The sequence below is a fragment of the Rutilus rutilus genome, assembly GCF_951802725.1.
Source record: "Rutilus rutilus genome assembly, chromosome: 19".
In the NCBI taxonomy this organism is placed as follows: domain Eukaryota; kingdom Metazoa; phylum Chordata; class Actinopteri; order Cypriniformes; family Leuciscidae; genus Rutilus; species Rutilus rutilus.
The window spans coordinates 2,036,897-2,055,620 of record NC_140232.1 but is presented as its reverse complement, the minus strand read 5'-3'; the positions used below and the strand labels follow the sequence as shown (position 1 = coordinate 2,055,620).

The following is an 18,724-nucleotide window of genomic DNA, read 5'->3' as shown; positions in this document are numbered from 1 at the left end:
CTTGGAGGTAGAGAGTGTATGAGCATCGGGCTCAAGATCAGAGGTCCCTGCTCCATGCAATGGATGCTGCGTGTGTGGATATTACAGGAGATCAGTGTAGGGGATGGTTGCGACATGCACGCCGTTTCTTCCCTCGTTGCATCGCAAGGAAGAATATACGCTGTGATGTGGACGAGAATCTGTGGCCAGATAGGTGGCCAGGAGAGGGAGGGTGAGGACAGCGACCAGTGAAGAACTGTTAGTTGTGAAACTCCAGCTTTATTTACAGCACTGTAGGCTGCATATAATTTTCATTGTTTATTGTTTGTGTGTTTATATTAGAGTATATTATGCTGTATACATTTTCTTTTTACTCTGATGTATGGAAGTTACTTTATGTGTGTGAATGATAATGGTTATAATTTCCTTGGCAGTATGAGTGCAATGTGTGATGTCAAACCTTGGAGGCTACTCTTACCCTAAAATCCTACTTCTTTTTTTTTTTTCAGTTTTATTCACAATTGTATTCTGTTAGCTAGACAAAAAACAGTACAGTAACCACTGTCAATGAAGGACTGGGCTAAGACTGAAAGGTGGACATGAGGGATATTTCAATGGTCCTCTGCCATTGTGACAAAACATCTAAACATTTTGACTTGCAGTGCTTACACAATGCCAAAGGGATGAAGCATTGGGGGCACTGACTGTTTAAATGAGAAGGAAATTTAGTTTTGACACACTCATGTAACTGGTTTGGGAGAGGTATGAACTTTTGCAGGTGAACCATGGTGTTGTGCCGAACCATCCACGTTATTTTGGCAAAAGCAGATCCCTGTAGAGGTTATTTTGGTTGAGAACGTCCGGTCTGTTTCAAGAAATGAGCCAAAGCAATTGAGAAGGATCTTTGCCATTTTCGTGGCACTGACTCTTTATATGGGAAACAGATTTAGTTTTGAAGCATGAGTGAACAGTTTTGGGAGAGATATGAGCTTTTGCAAGTGAGCTATAGTGTTGTGCTGAACTGTAAGACTGTTTTGCCAAATGATCTTAGAGTTTTGAGAATGTAATTTCGGTTTCAAGAAATGAGCCAAACCAATGGAGAAAAACTGTAATGAGCACCAATTGTTTATTTGCCATTTGTGTAATTTGTGTATGTTGGTAAATTATTAAACACTTGTTGTTTCCCTGCATTTTTCAGGATTACTCACCTTTTTCATGACATCTGGATAGCAGTCACAAACATCTTAATTCATGTTGTTTCTTTTTTCTCTTTTATACTTCATTTTTTTTGTATTAATGTCTTAATTAGTAACACTTTTACAATAACGTTTCTTTAGTTAACATTAGTTAACATGAACTAATAATTCTGTATTTTTAACTAATGTTAACAAAGATTAACAAACACAGCAACAACTGAATTGCTCATGGTTAGTTATTATTGCTCATTTTTGTCTTACCTTTTTCTTGTTTGTGTGTGCACACATCGGTTCTGAGAACATTCGTCACTCCCGCCAGAACCTTTTGGACATCGGTGACCAGTATCAGATATCTATTTCGAGTGTCTTTCATTATAAGCACAACATCCCAGACGACACAGCGAGACCGCTGGGCTCCCCGTGGATTGTTGTCGGGCTTAGGAGGCGGCGCAGACGGAGGAGGGAGAGGAAGCAGAAACGGGGCCACAGGTCCGGTGTTATGCTAAGGCTAAGAAAACAACCACAAGCCACCTCTACCGAGCCTGTATCTCTCCAATGCCAGATCCCTGGTGCATAAAATGGATGACTTGGAATTACAACTCGTTGGAAATCGCTATGTTCATGATTGCTGTGTTTTGATCACTGAAACCTGGTTTCAAGTGTCCTACTAGAGGAGAGAACACTTTGGATCATGTTTATTCCAACATTAAGCACGTGTACAGAGCCGTACCCCTCCCACACCTAGGCCAGTCAGACCATCTCTCTCTCCTACTCTCCCCAGCCTACACCCCCCTCAGACGCAGTGCCAGGCCTACCATTAAGACTGTTACAACCTGGCCTGATAATGCACTTTCCAAACTACAGGATTGCTTCAGCCAGACGGATTGGGACTTATTTGAACACCAGGAGTTGGAAACATTCACAGGAACAGTACTGGACTATATCAAGTTATGTATCGGAAATGTGACTGTGAACAAAAATATTCGGGTTTTCCCAAACCAGAAACCCTGGATGACCAACCATGTCCTCACACTCCTCAAAGCCTGCGACACTGCCTTCAGGTCAGGAGATAGAGCACTGTACAGGGCTGCTCAAGCCGACCTGAAACGTGGAATTAAGAAAGCCAAAGCGGACCATAGGAGGAGCACAGAGTCCCACCTGTCCAGAAACAATATACGGGAGGTGTGGCAGGGCATACAAGATATCACTATAGAGGCTGTGATGCAACAACAGGAGATCTGAGTGCGCCGCTGGCAGAGGAGCTAAATTGCTTCTTTGCTCGCTTTGAAACTCATCTGCTCCAACCCTGCCTTCACCTTCACTCCCATCTCTTTCCTGCACTACTTTAGCACTGCCCCCATTCCCACCTGGTTTCTGCACCACTCTACTCACTGTGAGGGAGCACGATGTCAGACGGGTGTTTCTGGCAGTGAACCCCAGGAAGGCTGCCGGCCCAGACGGAGTACCTGGCAAGGAGCTCAGAGCATGTGCCCACCAGCTCACCCTCATCTTTACCAGAATCTTCAACCGCTCCCTGGCTCAGGCAGTCATCCCGTCCTGCTTAAAATCAACCACAATCATTCCCGTGCTGAAGAAGTCTCCCATTACCAGCCTAAATGATTATCGTCCTGTGGCCCTCACTCTGATACTTATGAAGTGCCTCGAGAGACTGGTTCTTCCGCACATCAAAGACTATCTCCCCCCAGACTTCGACCCCTATCAGTTTGCATACCCCTAACAGATCCACAGAGGATGCCATCGCCGTAGCTCTCCACTCTGTGCTGAGCCACCTGGAGCAGCAGCAGAGCTACGTCCGGATGCTCTTTGTGGACTACAGCTCAGCTTTCAATACAATCGTTCCGGACATTCTCATCACTGAACTGGTCACTCTCGGCCTCCCCCTCTCACATGTGCCTGGATAAAGGACTTTCTCACCAAAGGGTCCCCAGCTCTCCTCCACTCGCACGCTGAGCACTGGCTCCCCACAAGGCTGTGTGCCGAGCCGCCTCCTGTACTGTCTCTACAGGGATCAGCTGGAAATAGCATCATCACTTGGTTTGATTTAAAACATTAACATAATCTGAATGCAATCTTTCCATTACTTACTTTTAAGATGTTTTAAAATCTATCATCCGAGTGTTCCAGTGGGCCGCATTTAAAGATATTGCGAGCCGCTATTTGCCCATCCCTGAAATAAGTGATTGTTAGGCTGCATAAATTAGGTCAGGCGGAACCGGGAACACTTCCTATAACATCTGATGTACTCGTTACATGATAAGAAGAATAGCATCTACGCTAATATTTGTCTCTCTGTTTATCCCGAGGGTACCGTACCCCAGATCAGAAGGACCTGCACCTAGACGCAACCACAATACATGATGTAGTCAGCCGGATCCCGGCCGTATCCAGATCAGATGGTGGACCTGCGTCTAGACACGACCACAACGCAGCCCTGAAGTGTCAGCAGAGACTGTTTCAACTAGACTCTCCCCTGTGAAGGCCTCGTCAACAAGACAGCCATCGGCACTGATCCTCAACAAACTCGTCTCCATACCGATGTGATGAATCTGATCTTCAATTAGATGGATCTGGATAAATATTCTGAATGTTCCGATCCAATCTGACTTCTGACATGTAATTCTGCCTGAATCATAATCAAAAATTGTTCGTTCATTGGCCAGAGGAGAACTGAGCAACTGAGCCTGGTTTCTCCAAGGTTTTTTCTCCATTCTGTCACTGATGGAGTTTAGGTTTCTTGCTACTGTCGCCTCTGGCTTGCTTATTTGGGGACACTGAGAGAGATCTGAGAGAATCGCAGATGAGTCGCCAACGCCTGTGAGATATTTGGCATGCTGAATATCTGGACCTGTCAGCGATTCAAAATCCTGCTGTGTGAAATGTGTTCTGACTGAATATTACATCAGTGACCTATAGCCAATGAGAGAGCAAGATACGGGACAGCGGGATGTTCGGGGAGGAGTTATAGACCAGAAAATCAGTATTTTTAATAGATATATAACTATATCAAAAAGAATTATATTTGTTAAGAAATGTTTTTTATGCTAATGATGTGAGTATATTTTTAATAATCAATAAGAAATACTACATAAGTATTAATAAAGGTGCTGACGAGTGATCCCTGAGAGACAAACTTTTGTCTCATCTCCGTTTCTCCTGTTTATTCAGGACTTTTAATCTGTTGATCTGTTTGTTTCTCCAAACACTGACAATCAGCAGATGAACAGAGGAGTGTTTATCACTGAAACTACAGCATGAGAAGAAATCATTATAAGAGAGAGAGAGCATGACAGACCCTGGAGAAACTCTGGGACCAATAAAGAAGAGCAATAAATAAAACATGTATAAGGGTTTTGAGATCTTTTATTGTTAATTTTTTTTTTTTTTTTTTTGTGTGTGTGTGTGTTTTATCCAAGGCTTTATAGCATTATATCTTAATGTTTCAATGCAAGTTAATTTTGAATAGGCTTAGATTTTGTTAATTTTACCCAAAGAAATCCTGATGTTGTTGTTTGACCTGTTTCAACACACCTTGATCAGAAGCTCCACCCTCTTACAACACTAACCAGGAAGAGACTGACTTGTTATTTCTCTTTTCTGCCATACTGACTTTGTCTCGACAAAAGCAATAAAGAATCAGCGATCAGTGGAGTACAAAGGGGGAAACTTCACAGAAGAATTTGAGAAGTTTCTTTCTGATCTTTGTGATTCTCATGGTGATTTATTTTTTTAATCCGTCGTTCAGAAAGTGAAAGTAAAGTTTAGATTGCTGGAGCTCAAACAGTGAAAATGGCTTCAGCAGCTGAAGATGATTATATATGTCCTGTGTGTTGTGAAATCTTCAAGGCTCCTGTTCTTTTATCCTGTAGTCACAGTTTCTGTAAAGAGTGTCTTCAACAGTTCTGGAGAACTAAGAAATCTCAGGAGTGTCCTGTCTGCAGGAGAAGATCCTCAAGATCTGAGCCTCCAGTTAGTCTTGCATTAAAAAACTTGTGTGAGTCGTTCCTGAAGGAGAGAAATGAGAGGCGTTCATCAGGGTCTGAGGAGATCTGCAGTTTACACAGTGAGAAACTCAAACTCTTCTGTCTGGAGGACAAACAGCCTGTGTGTATCGTCTGCAGAGATTCAAAACAACATGACAATCATAAATTCAGACCCATCAGTGAAGTGGTTTCATCATATAAGGTAAGACAAATGTTTCTTGATTCACATGTAGAGAATCATAATGAGTCATAGTGTAACGGTCACCGGCTGGAGTGCCCTTGAGAGCCACCAGAGGGCACTCCACACCAGACTCTCATGTTCACTCACAGACTACATCTCCCATCATTCTCTGCCTGGACTCATCAGCACTCATTATCGCATTCACCTGTATCTTATCTTCTTGTTTAGTTAACCAGCCAACCTCCTATGAACCCCAATACAATCCCAACTTTGTCACACAGAACAATTCAAAATAAAGCACAAAGTAAATGACACAAACAACACCAAAATCATATTAAATAAAAGTAAAACATACTCAAACCAACATAAAGAAATCAATTCCACTGCAAACTTAAGTCTCATGCAAATAAATAGTTTATGTGGTTTAAAGCATCAATATAGTACAGAGAGTACAAGGGTTGGCTGGCAACACGAGGCTGGGAAGTGATATACAAACAAGTAAAAAGAAAAAAAAAGAAAATACCCCACTAGCCAGTATGATTCACAACATCTATACACTCATTGCGCTGGAGACATACAGCGCACACATGTCGGTACTGGCTAGACGGGGAAATCAAAACAAAAACTCAAGAGGAACAGCGATCAACAAAACCTGCAACACAGCCACTAATCCTGGACTAACTTCCAAGATAGAAACGGGCGTGACCAACAGCCTACAAATCCACACTGTTTGGCGTCTGCTCACCAAACCGTTCATGCACAAACCAACATGGACATGTCACCGGACTGCACAATGTTTGTGTCTTCTCAACCAGACCACGGGCCCGTTCTTCGTACGTTGCTTATTACATCCGAGATCAAATGACACATCCAAGATGATATCATCGTGCGAATCATGATCTGGCTAACTCAGTTCTTCGAACACACTTGCCGGATATGATTAGTATCGCTGGATTGAGTTATCTGAGATAATTGCACGTTCATGCGCTGGTTAAAAGGGGATATGTATCGATAGTAGAAACATTGATCAGCAATGCTGCTATTGGCTGCTCAGGTTGGGCGTGGCCAAAGAGAGGGCTCAGTTTTTCTCCTCAGCAGAGCAAGAACTAATAGTCGAAGTTTATTCGGAATTTTAATGTTTAATCAAAACGCCAGGGAACACCTCAAAGTCTGCAAAAGCCAGGAGAGAGGGCTGGCAAAAAGTAGCAGACAATTTAAATCCGTTAGAAGTGGCCATGTTAGATGTTTTTATCACTTATTAGCCTATATTTTTGTATTTTAATAATTGTATAATTACTTTGTGCACTGTAATGTCAGAGTCACCACACTAGAACATGGGAACAAATAAAAGTGAAGTACAAAAATATGGTAATTTTTAGTTATATTATAGTCTCTTTTATAAAAGGCACTGTTAAATAAATGGTTGTCTGTTTATAAAAGCAACCAAGAAAAAGGCTGAGAAAAAAAAAGAAAAGATCTTACTCTCCTACACTGTAAAATATTTTTTGCTGCATTAAATTAAGGCTGTATAGTCATTTCAGCTGTTAAATCTTGAGTAATGATGAATTGCTTTGACTTGTGAAAGTGAAAACTGATAAACTTATGTTAATAAAAAATTATTTTGCCATGAGTTATTGATCACATTTTTCCTGAGTGTAGTTCATTGTAATGCCATTGTGTTTTCCTCTTTTGTGCACTTTTACATAATACACCAACACTTGTGTCTGTTCCCAAGAAAGTGGAGCTGAAATATGTGCAGTAAGTGGACATTTTCTAACTTTCCAAAGGAAAGAAAGTATAAGACTTTGTAATGTCCATTTGTTTCCATTGCACTGGACAGTGAATAAACCCTCTCAGATAACTGTCATATGGAGGAACTAGCCTACCTGCAAGTGCATAAATAACTTTACTTAATCTATACTTGTATGCTTTATGGCTGCAATATAAGTTGCAGGATTCCACATCTACAGAAAGGCCTACAGAAGAGTCTGCACAGACAGAGGAGACATAGGCCTACAGGTGGGCAGTGTATAGCCATGTGTCTAATATCTCTTGACCACTGGCTTTTCTTTACAAAGAACAATTGAAATAAAACTCAAGGAACTAAGCATATTTGTCTTTTATTAAACATTTAATGAAAATTTTTTTTTTTTTTTTTTTATGTTGTGTAATATGGCACATGCAACAATGTCACAGGCCCTGTCGGTGTGCAACCCTCAGACTTTTCAGACACTGACATCTTCCCTTTAGTTAGCCAAAGTTCATTTCATTGTGTGCCCTTGTCCTAGCTAGAGCTGCATTGTAACTGGTTTGGGTCAGGGAATGGGGTCATAAAACACCAGGAACATGTCATAATCACCTATGAAAAAATGCAGTTCTGTTAGAATCAGCATAAGTGTATGTAATACAGTGAGCTTGATATTTAATTGTGGAACTTTTCAGATAATGTGCATAAATGTGAATCTCTGAAAATGCTTAAGTCATGCACAGATCCTGGGCATTTTGCTTTCACATTTGTGATATGGAAGATTTTAGTCAACTGCCTTTTTTTTTTACTTGATATAATATTACTAATCTGGAATATTAAGAATCACAATAGTAACTGGGCTGCACATTTACATTGTGAACCCCCTTTCTGTTCACATAATCCCCTTCATTGAGACCTTGATGGCACTCTACAGCCTATAGTCTATGGTACCAATCACGTTAGTGAAGCCTGAGTGACATATCTGTAATCGGCATGGTCATGATTGTATGATCTTCATAAAAAAATGATGATAGCCTAAAAAAAAAAAAAAGAAATAAAAAAAACTGCTTTAGCCTACAACATTGGGTCTTAAGTGGCTTGGAAATGCCATAAAAACAAACAAAACAAAAAAAACACTAAAACTATTTTTTAAACATAAAAGCGACAAAAAACAACAATCTCACGAATCACGAGAAAAAAATATATATCTCAGAAAGAAAGTGCACTATCGCGCTGCGCTGGACTTCCCGCATCAGCTCCGCTTATGAAGCCGGGATCTAATCCTGTTAACATGAAATAAGCCTGCTCCCGAGCAGGTTTAAGTTTGCGCACATGTTGTTATGACAGCAAGTCCAGGATGAGCGTTGAAGAACCAAACAATCCAAGATCATGCCAAATCGCCAACAATCAAATCCAGCTAAGTGAGTTAGCGACGTACGAAGAACGGACCCCACGTCTGTGCACCAACACACAAGGAAAGGCTACCAAACAGCAAAATTCCACACAAAAGATTGGACCTCCTCTCTAGGCCTCCCTAGAGGTGCCTGCTTAAAAACCCTCTACCTACCTGGCCACGCCATCTACTAATTGCCACCTCACCGGCTACAATTAGTAACCGTAACGATCTGTGTTTATGTGTTACGAAACTGCTCCGAGACTCGAAGGTGAGATCCAAATGCAGCTTTTATTAAGGGGCAATCCAGACACGTAATCCAATAAACAGGCAATAGGTCATACACAGCCAGGCAGTCCGTAAAAACAAACAAACAAACAAAACAGGCAGGGGTCAGAGGCAAAAGAGTAATCCAGGGAACAGGGCAAGAAATTCAAAAACCAAGAGACATGAAACCAGGGAGAATGCTCAGAATTGCAGTGTGACAAACAAAACTTCGCAGTGAGTGATGGGGTGAACCAGGCTTATGTAGGGTTAATAATATCCTTTGAGGGGGAATGAGTTTTTGCTCTACAACGTAGTTTCTTTTCTTTGATTTGATCTATGTATTGTCCTATTGGGTTATTTGTCAATAAATCTGTTTATTTTTGTGAGTACATTGTAGTTAGTGTTTTTGTTCTCCCCCTTGCTTAAAGGTGAACTAAGTAACTTTTTTTACCTTAACTGAACAGCTTCAGAGTCATTGGAATGGTTATATTACTTATTTCGGGTTGAATGGTGGTCGTTTCGCACCCCCCTGGTGCCCGTGAGCGGAAAATACGCACTTGCAACTTTGGGGAAGTCAGGAAGTCTCGCGTGATATCAGGTCTCGCGATGTAAACAATTGCTTTACGGCCAAAAGAAATATCATAGTCATTATTGCGCTCCCTCACGCTGTTCGAACCCAAATGAAGAAGACGTTTTAAAGAATGTCCCATCTGCTTTGATGTCGTTGATCTGCTAGCCTCTGGTGTCTGAGAATCACCAACAAGTTTTTACAACAGTGTTGTCAAATATCTATTCCGAAGCTGTGGGGGAGCTCTAGAGAGAAACCTGCGAGCAAAAAGCGAGAATACAGCGAAGAAATCCCGAAGTTACTGAGCCCCGCTTTAAAGGAACGGTTCTCTTGGTAACATAACGTAACCTTGGTCCTGATGAGCAAAGATCTGTGTGAGCAGAGTTCCTCCTTCGATTGGGCTAAAAGCAGTCAATCATTGAGGTAATTCAGGAGGTGAACTCCCATCTGTCTCAGGGGGAGAGGGCCGCATCCACGAATATCATAAAAGTGCGCAGAGCAAGAGACAGTCAGAATGGTAGGACTGTATTATTTTGGTAAGCCCCTTCAAACGTGAATCTCAAGGACTGTGATGAGGGGCTATCTGGATATGAAAGTATGTGTCCTCCAGATCCACTGATAAAAAACAATCAGATCTGTGAGAGGATTTGTTTCAAAGTTAGCATTAGCATTCTGAACGGCCGTCTTACCAGAGCGCGGTTCAGACATCTCAGATCGAGGATGAGCCTGAGGACGCCATCCTTCACTGGAACGAGGAAGAAGCGGCTGTAAAAGCCTGAGTCGCCCTTCGCTAGCAGAGCTTGTGCTTCAGCTCGGAGGACGTGAGCGTCGATGTCCGAGACTGAAGTGTTAGTCACACTCCTGAAGCAGGAGAGCCTGCGGGAGAACTGGAGAGAGTAACTCCGTTTGATTATTTCTAAAACCCAATCTGACATGCCAGTAAAAGCTTCCCAAGCCTGGCTCTGGGCGGCGAGGGGTTGAAGAGGCTGATTTAATAATAATTAAACAAATAATTTGTTACATTTATATAGCGTTTTTCTAGGTACTCAAAGCACTTTTTTTGCAAAAGGTATTTGTTTTTTATTTGAAGTGGCGCATTTTGTACAGGCACACAGACATGAACCAATCAGGCTTCAGTATTCAGTGTTGATCTGATTGGACAGCTGCAGTGATCAGGACTGGTTGTGTTTAGTCCAGCTGAACTACATTATAAATGCAGTTTCATAGATCTGAGGAATTAGTAACTACGGGGGCAAATACATTTTCACGCCGGCCCAGTTGGTATTGGAGAACTTTTTTTGTTTCAGTAAATAACACTGTAATTTACAAACTGTACTTTGTGTTTACTCAGGTTGCCTTTGTTTTATGGTAGGTTTTCATTTCTGAATCAATTTAGTATGAGATGTACACAAAAACAGAAGAAATCAGGATGGGGGCAAATACTTTTTCACTGCATTATATGATCATATCACTGTATTGTCTTCTCTTCACTGTAATCTGGTGTTTTATGTATTTTTGTTCAACTCTAGGAGGAGCTCAATACAGCACTGAAGTCCTTACAGGAGAAACTTAAACACAATGAAGAAATTAAAGGAGAGTTTGAGAAAACAGTTCAACACATCAAGGTGAGGAAACAGAAACGAGAGTCATTTTCATTACAGCTGTTGGATCACTATATACAGTTATGATTTGATATAATGGATAACAGTTTATTATTTCTGTAAATGACTAGCAGCAATCTGCTTCTGGATCCGTTTTATGTCGGTTATCCGAGTTTATCTTGGATATTAATGATGTGTGTCGATTGAGATGATTGAAGTGAATGTGCTTTGATTTCAGTCTCAAGCTGAGCTCACAGAGCGTCAGATTAAACAGCAGTTTGAGAAGCTTCATCAGTTTCTCAGAGATGAAGAAGAAGCTACAGTCACTGCACTGAGGGAGGAAGAGGAGCAGAAGAAGCAGAGGATGAAGGAGAAGCTGGAGGAGATGAACACACACATCTCAGCTCTTTCACACACAATCAAAGACATGGAGGAGATGATGAAAGCCAATGACGTCTGCTTTCTGAAGGTCTGATTTCAGATCATTGGTTGATTGATTGATGATTGATTGAGTTCTTGATGATAAATGGTGTGTTTGTTCTGCAGGAGTTTCCAGTCTCAATGGAAAGGTGAGTGATCTGCTCCTGTCTCTGGTCTCTCTGGTTCTGATCCAAAGCCACTGCAGTTCTGACTCCTGAATGTTCTTCCAGAGTCCAGAGCTCACAGCCGGATCCACAGATGGCTTCTGGAGCTTTGATTCATGTGCCACGATACTTGGGCAACCTGCCGTTCAGAGTCTGGAAGAAGATGCAGGACATCGTCCAAAACAGTGAGTCTGACAGCAGGAGATCTGAGCTGGACATGATGGATGGATGGAGAGTTAGAGGCTCTTCATGACAGAGATAGATAGATAGATAGATAGATAGATAGATAGATAGATAGATAGATAGATAGATAGATAGATAGATAGATAGATAGATAGATAGATAGATAGATAGATAGATAGATAGATAGATAGATAGACATACGGACAGATGGACGGATAGATAGATGGACAGATAGATAGACATACGGACAGATAGACAGATGGACGGATAGATAGATGGACGGATAGATAGATAGACAGACGGACAGATTGATAGACAGATAGATAGACAGATAGTAGTAGTAGTAGTAGTAGTAGTAGTATACTTTATTGTCCTCGAAAGGAAATTTGTTGTGGACTACATGTTGCTGCATAAACAAATAAAAAAGACAGTTGAGTTAAGACATTACAAATTTAAAATAAATAAGATACACAATTATTCAATAATCGTACAGATACAGGCACAAAGGAATTCTTATACTGATTTAGTTTGCACATTGGGACTCTATATCTTCTACCGGAGGGGAGCATTTCATACTGCGAGTGCAAAAAGTGAGTTTGTTCCTCCACAATTTTCTGTACCTGATTCAGGATGCAACTCTCATATAAATGTTGAAGATTCAACTGATCTCCTTGTCCAACAGTTTTTCATGCTGTCGACACCAGATGTACTAGTTTAGACTTAAGCTGTACATTTAGGTTCCCAAACCATACTGTAATACCATATCTAACTATACTTTCTAAAACAGCTTTGTAGAACAACATCATAATTTTCTTATTGACTCCATAAAAACGCAATCTACGTAAGAAGTACAGTCTCTGGTGCAGCCGAGTGCAAACCCATTCTGTGTGTGTTTTCCAAGTAAGTGAGCTGTCTATATAAACACTCAAATACTTGTAAGTCTGCGTTTGGGTGATGTTTTGGTCATGTATGACCACTTGTCGATGGTCACCTATACATTTTGGGTCGAATATAATCTCCTCTGTTTTCTTTATATTTATTATTACATATTTATATTTATTATACACCAATCAACGAACCTGCTTATTTCTGGCTGGTAGATGTTTCCTGTATTATCGTCTCCATAAAGTAAACTTAAGATGGCTGTGTCATCAGAATATTTAAAAATATAGTTTTGTGAATGCTTACTTGTACATTCATTTGTAAAAAGTGTAAAAAGAATTGGTGAACGGACACAGCCTTGTGGAACACCTGTGCTAATGTTCTTTTGTTGTGAGAGACAATTGTTTACTTGTACACACTGAGTTCTATCGGTTAAAAAAAGATAAGTACTACTTGGTTGAATGGTGTTAAAAGCAGAGCTAAAATCAATAAAAAGTAAACGAGCATAGGCTTCTCTAAATGCTTCAGAATTAAGTGCATACTGCTGCTGATAGCATCCTCAGTTCCCCTCCCCTGTCTATAGGCAAACTGTAAAGGATCTAGATTGGTAGCAACCTCTGCTTTTAACATAGACACAATGCACTTTTCAAAACATTTCATAATCACAGACGTTAACGCGATCGGTCTAAAATCATTATTTTCTATAGGCCTGACTATCTTTGGAACCGGAATGATCAGAGCCCTTTTCCAAAGGCTAGGAACAATACCGGTATCCAAAGATTATTGAAATATAGGGAGCCAGACTGGCGTCAGTTCATCTGCAAAGTTTTTTAAAATATAGGTTGAAATTCCATCAGGGCCTGCCGATTTCCTAGGACAAATATGTTTAAAATAATAGTTAATCTGATTAGCATCAATCAGCAACTTTTCTTTATAAACACCAGAAGACTCCATATCACTAGTGTTGTTCACAGGAGTATGGCCGCTCTTCTCAAATCTTAAGTAAAAGTTATTTAAATTGTTGGCTTTCTGTAGATCATCAGGAGTAGATACACATTTCCTTGAAGGCTGCATATTAGTTATGGATTTCATAGAATCCCAAAGCTGTTTAGGGTTAGACATATTTAGCTTGTTCTCCAATGATAATGTTATAAAACAGCAGAGAGTTGTATGAAAGCAACTGATGCATGTTCAAAAGCATTTGCCATTTGTTGGAAGGAATGAGAAACTGCTACTATGATGTGCACAAATGACTAAATGTTGTGGAGGTTGAACTAACTGTTGTGCAAATGTAAACAGTGATGTGAGAAATGCACCAAAGCAACTGAGAAAAACTGTAATACACATTTTAATTCCCTTAGTTATATAAGGCTTATTATTAGCGTAAGTGATCACCTCCTTTTTGGGTACCACATTATCAGTGCAAAATTTAATATAATATGTCGTTACCATGGTAGTTTCATTAATATCATCGCTATGGAAGACTTCCCAATCACTACAAAGAAAACAACCTTTCAGGGTTTCAGCAGTGTCTTCTGACCACACATTAACGCTCTTAATCACAGGTTTGTGTCTTTTAAGTACACAGTGTTGTGGTCAGAGTTCGACAGGGGAGGCCTTGATCTGGATGTGTATGCTTCTTTTATGTTCCCAAAGCATTTATCTAAAATCTTATTATGATAGACAGATAGATAGACAGACAGACAGACAGACAGATAGATAGATAGATAGATAGATAGATAGATAGATAGATAGATAGATAGATAGATAGATAGATAGATAGACAGATAGATAGATAGATAGACAGATAGATAGATAGACAGATAGATAGATAGATAGACAGATAGATAGACAGACAGACAGACAGACAGATAGATAGATAGATAGATAGATAGATAGATAGATAGATAGATAGATAGATAGACAGATAGATAGATAGATAGATAGACAGACAGATAGATAGATAGACAGATAGACAGATAGATAGACAGACAGATAGATAGATAGATAGATAGATAGATAGATAGATAGATAGATAGATAGATAGATAGACAGATAGATAGATAGATAGATAGATAGATAGATAGACAGACAGACAGATAGACAGATAGATAGATAGATAGATAGATAGATAGATAGATAGACAGACAGATAGATAGATAGATAGATAGATAGATAGATAGATAGATAGATAGATAGATAGATAGATAGATAGATAGATAGATAGATAGATAGACAGATAGATAGATAGACAGACAGATAGATAGATAGATAGATAGATAGATAGATAGATAGATAGATAGATAGATAGATAGATAGAACAGGTTGGTGTTTGTTAGATGCTCAATCATCATGTTGCTTGCATGTTTTAGCAGGATGCTAACATAATGCTAGCCTTATTAACATGTTGTTAGCATTGTGCTAACATGATTAGCATGCTTCTGTGTTTTAATTAGCATTTTTGATGTTTTAACACTTAACTAATCGCTATTAGCATGTAACTATTCACTGCTAGCATGTGTAGCTAGTTATGTTTGCTTTGCCTTCACTAATAATAATAATAATTTATCAATTAATAAGTCAAACCCAACAGACTGTCATAATAAACTAATTTAAATCAAAACACAGACTATAAGAGCCAATAAAATGAAGATGATCAGATGCTGAAGATCAGACACACACTTACAGTTCTTCATCTACAGCATAAATCTCAACAGATCTCATTGATTTATTGTTATTTAACTTTCCCAAAGTATCAGTTTCTCTTGATGGACACAAATGTCTGAATCTCATATTTAATGTTTGTAGTTGATGCCGTTAAACGCTGATGATAAAAACGAGTGTGAAACTAATAACAGCACTGACAGTGATCAGAGGAAAATGTGTTTGATCAACAGGACGAGTGTCATAATTCATAATAATCTGTGTTGGGTTCACTCTTGATCATTATATGAAGATCAGAATAAAAGCATCTGTTGATTGTGTCTCATCAGCTCCTGTGATTCTGGATCCAAACACGGCTTATCCAGATCTCGTCCTGTCTGATGATCTGACCAGTGTGAGACGGAGCGAGAACAATCAACCTCTTCCTGATAATCCAGAGAGATTTGACTCTTATCCCTGTGTTCTGGGTTCAGAGGGTTTTAACTCAGGAACACACTGCTGGGATGTGGAGGTTAAAGAGAGTTTATACTGGAGTCTTGGAGTAACTACAGCATCAAACCAGAGGAAGGGATGGGGTTTCTTCAACACTGATGTCTGGTGTGTGGAGTATCATCAGTACGGATGGCTTTTAGGTTCTGGTTTTCGTGTTAAACAGAAGCTTGATCGTGTGAGAGTGAATCTGGACTATGACGGAGGAACGGTGTCGTTCTCTGATCCTGTAACTAACACACATCTACACACATTCACAACCACCTTCACTCACACACTCTTTCCATTCTTCAGTTGTTGTGACTCTCTGAGGATCTTACCGGTCAATAGTCAGTAAACGTCACTCCTGTAGATCTGGATCTTCCTGCTTTCATCATGTTTCCAATATTTAATCCATATCACATGAGTAAGAGTGCTGTTGATCTGAATATCAGTACGGTGGCTGTGATTGGGCCGTGATGATCACATGACTGATATCCAGCACTACAGCAACACTCAGATCAATAAACAACAAGTTTTCATTTATATTCCACTTCACACAATTAGACCGATTAGAGACCGTTTCAGCATTCATGTTTTCAGGAGAATTGACATTTACCCCATTATTTCAGTCAATGTGTGTTTGTTAATTTCTAAACTTTTTGCATCATAATTATATATGATTATATATCATATTTTTTTCTTGTATTACATCAAATCACTGAAGCAGTAAATTCTGCACATTCTCAGTGTTTGTTCAACATGAGACTAAATGAATAATTATTTCAGTTATAGAGGAGAAATGATCATTTGTTCATTGGAATAAATGGATGTAAAGGTTCTTGCTGATAATCTTGTGTTTTAAATAAATAAATAATATGTGATTATGTGATTTAATGCTCAGAGTGAAAGATGAAATGTTTGGGATGATAATTAGGGTTTAAGTCGTGGAAACAATACTTTACAGACGTAACATGTTTATTTGACCTTTCTTTCTGCCTTTATTGGAAACTCCTTCAGTCTTCCTTCGTTTGACAGACACACATCTGGAGTTTTGACGAGCGGCAGAGATTTTCAAGCCTCTGTTTTCCTCATCCATTTCAAACAACACGTTACATTATTAAATTGTATACAAAAAAGTGTCATGATTTTCTGTACTTCGTTATAAAGGTTATTTAGATCAATACTTGATCCAGCAATATTCAGAAACGGCTGCAGCTTTTAGGATATTTTTCTGTTTCATTTCTTTAGATTATAAAAAACAGACAAAATTACAAAAATAAGGAAGAATGATGTTTGAGAGGTAACGTGTTATTCTTACCAATAGTGATACAATAATGTAATATACAATTTAATTATATGAATATTATGAACAGGATCAACTAATACAGCTTCTGTCATGTGACACCATATTTATTTGCTTTAAAACTCTTTTTCTCGATTAAAAGTGTTTCCAAACTAGTTTTTCGCAGCATTTGAAGTTGAAAACAGTTTTGTACAATTTTTATTTTTTCAAAATTCTTTGATGAACAGAAAGTTCAAAAGAACAGCATTTATCTGAAATATAATATTTTCTAACATTATAAAAGTCTTTACTGTAACTTTTGATCAGTTTAACTCATGCTTGATGAATAAAAGTATTGATTTATTTTATTTCTTTCCCCCAAAAATAAAATTAAAATTCTTACTGACCCCAAACTTTTGAAGGGTCGTGTTTAATGTTACAAAAGCTTTAGATTTCAGATAAATGCTGTTCTTTTGAACTTTCTATTCATCATAGCATCATGAAATAAAAATTCAACACTGATAATAATCATAAATGTTTCTTGATCATCAAATCCTCATATTAGAGTGATTTGTGAAGGATCATGTGACACTGAAGACTGGAGTAATGATGCTGAACATTCAGCTTTGATCACAGCAATAAATTACACTTTAAAATGTATTAAAATAGAAAACAGTCATTTTAAATTGTCATAATATTTCACAATATTACTGTTTTATATTAATATTATATATCAACTTCCTCTCGTGTTTCTCTTTGAATGTTCGGGCCTCCTAATAATCCCCTTCCATTGAATTGGCTCTATCACTCTCTCTCCTCTCTCCACCTATATCCGGTGTGTGGTGAGCGCACTGGCGCCGTTGTACTGTGGCTGCCGTTGCATCATCCAAGTGGATGCTGCACACTGGTGGTGGTTGAGGAGAGATCCCCTGACATGATTGTAAAGCACTTTGGGTGTACAGTAGTACATATGAAAGCGCTATATAAATGCCGATTCTATTCTATTCTATTCTAAAGATTTGTACATTTGTAAAAAAAAGTTTTGTTTTGTAAATCCATGAAAAGGGACATCTATTTTTCCAAGACACACTCTTGTGTAAACGATGATAAATTCTGGTGTAATCAGTGGAGGAGCAATATTTCTTTCTGTCATAACTCCAGTTCATCGGGTCGGGTCGCTATATTACTTAATAGTGGATTTCAAGGAAAGATTATAGAAACCATTTCTTCAGGGATTGGAAGTGGATTATCTCAGTTGTTCTACCAGATAATAAAGTCATTTATATAAGTAATTAAAAACTTAAATATCCCTCTGCCTTTATTATTTGGTGGCGATTTCAATGAGGCTCCAGATTTATTGCTGATAGATTTCCTTCTAGAAATGTGTCTAATAGCGTCAAACACCGAATAGCAGATCTCTGTCAGTGTCTGAACCTGATCGAGGCACAGAGAGATCTAAACCCCCATATATACACTTGTACACTTGGTTTTTCAATCGGATTATTCTCATAAATCACGCAGGCTATAGACCTGTGGCTGATATTATTCAAAAATGATTATGATCAAACTGAACTGGATTAAGTATTGTATTTCTAATGATGGATTACACTGGTTTTGGATCCCTAACATAATCTTCAAACATTGTGGTGACCTTCAGTTTTTATTATCTTGTCATTTTAAATGCAGCAAATTACTTATTAAACTCTCAGATTTGTACAAACAAGC

General features: G+C 39.0%; 1 protein-coding gene across 2 annotated transcripts in view; it reads left to right on the top strand.

The window, feature by feature from the left end:
• Positions 1–4,767: 4,767 nt before the first annotated feature.
• LOC311278748 (nuclear factor 7, ovary-like) overlaps positions 4,768–18,724 on the top strand; it is a 1,193,180-nt gene continuing 1,179,223 nt past the window's right edge. The window contains exons 1-6 of one of the 2 annotated variants that reach the window (XR_014625471.1): positions 4,768–5,378; positions 10,862–10,957; positions 11,172–11,402; positions 11,480–11,502; positions 11,584–11,702; positions 15,576–16,215. Coding sequence is in view for 1 of the 2 variants with exons in the window: in XM_084389773.1 (XP_084245899.1) it covers positions 4,983–5,378; positions 10,862–10,957; positions 11,172–11,402; positions 11,480–11,502; positions 11,584–11,702; positions 15,576–16,072 (1,362 nt within the window). In the remaining variant the exon portion in view is untranslated. Of the gene's footprint in view, positions 5,379–10,861; positions 10,958–11,171; positions 11,403–11,479; positions 11,503–11,583; positions 11,703–15,575; positions 16,597–18,724 lie in introns of those variants that run through there. The other variant, XM_084389773.1, reaches the window with a different exon arrangement.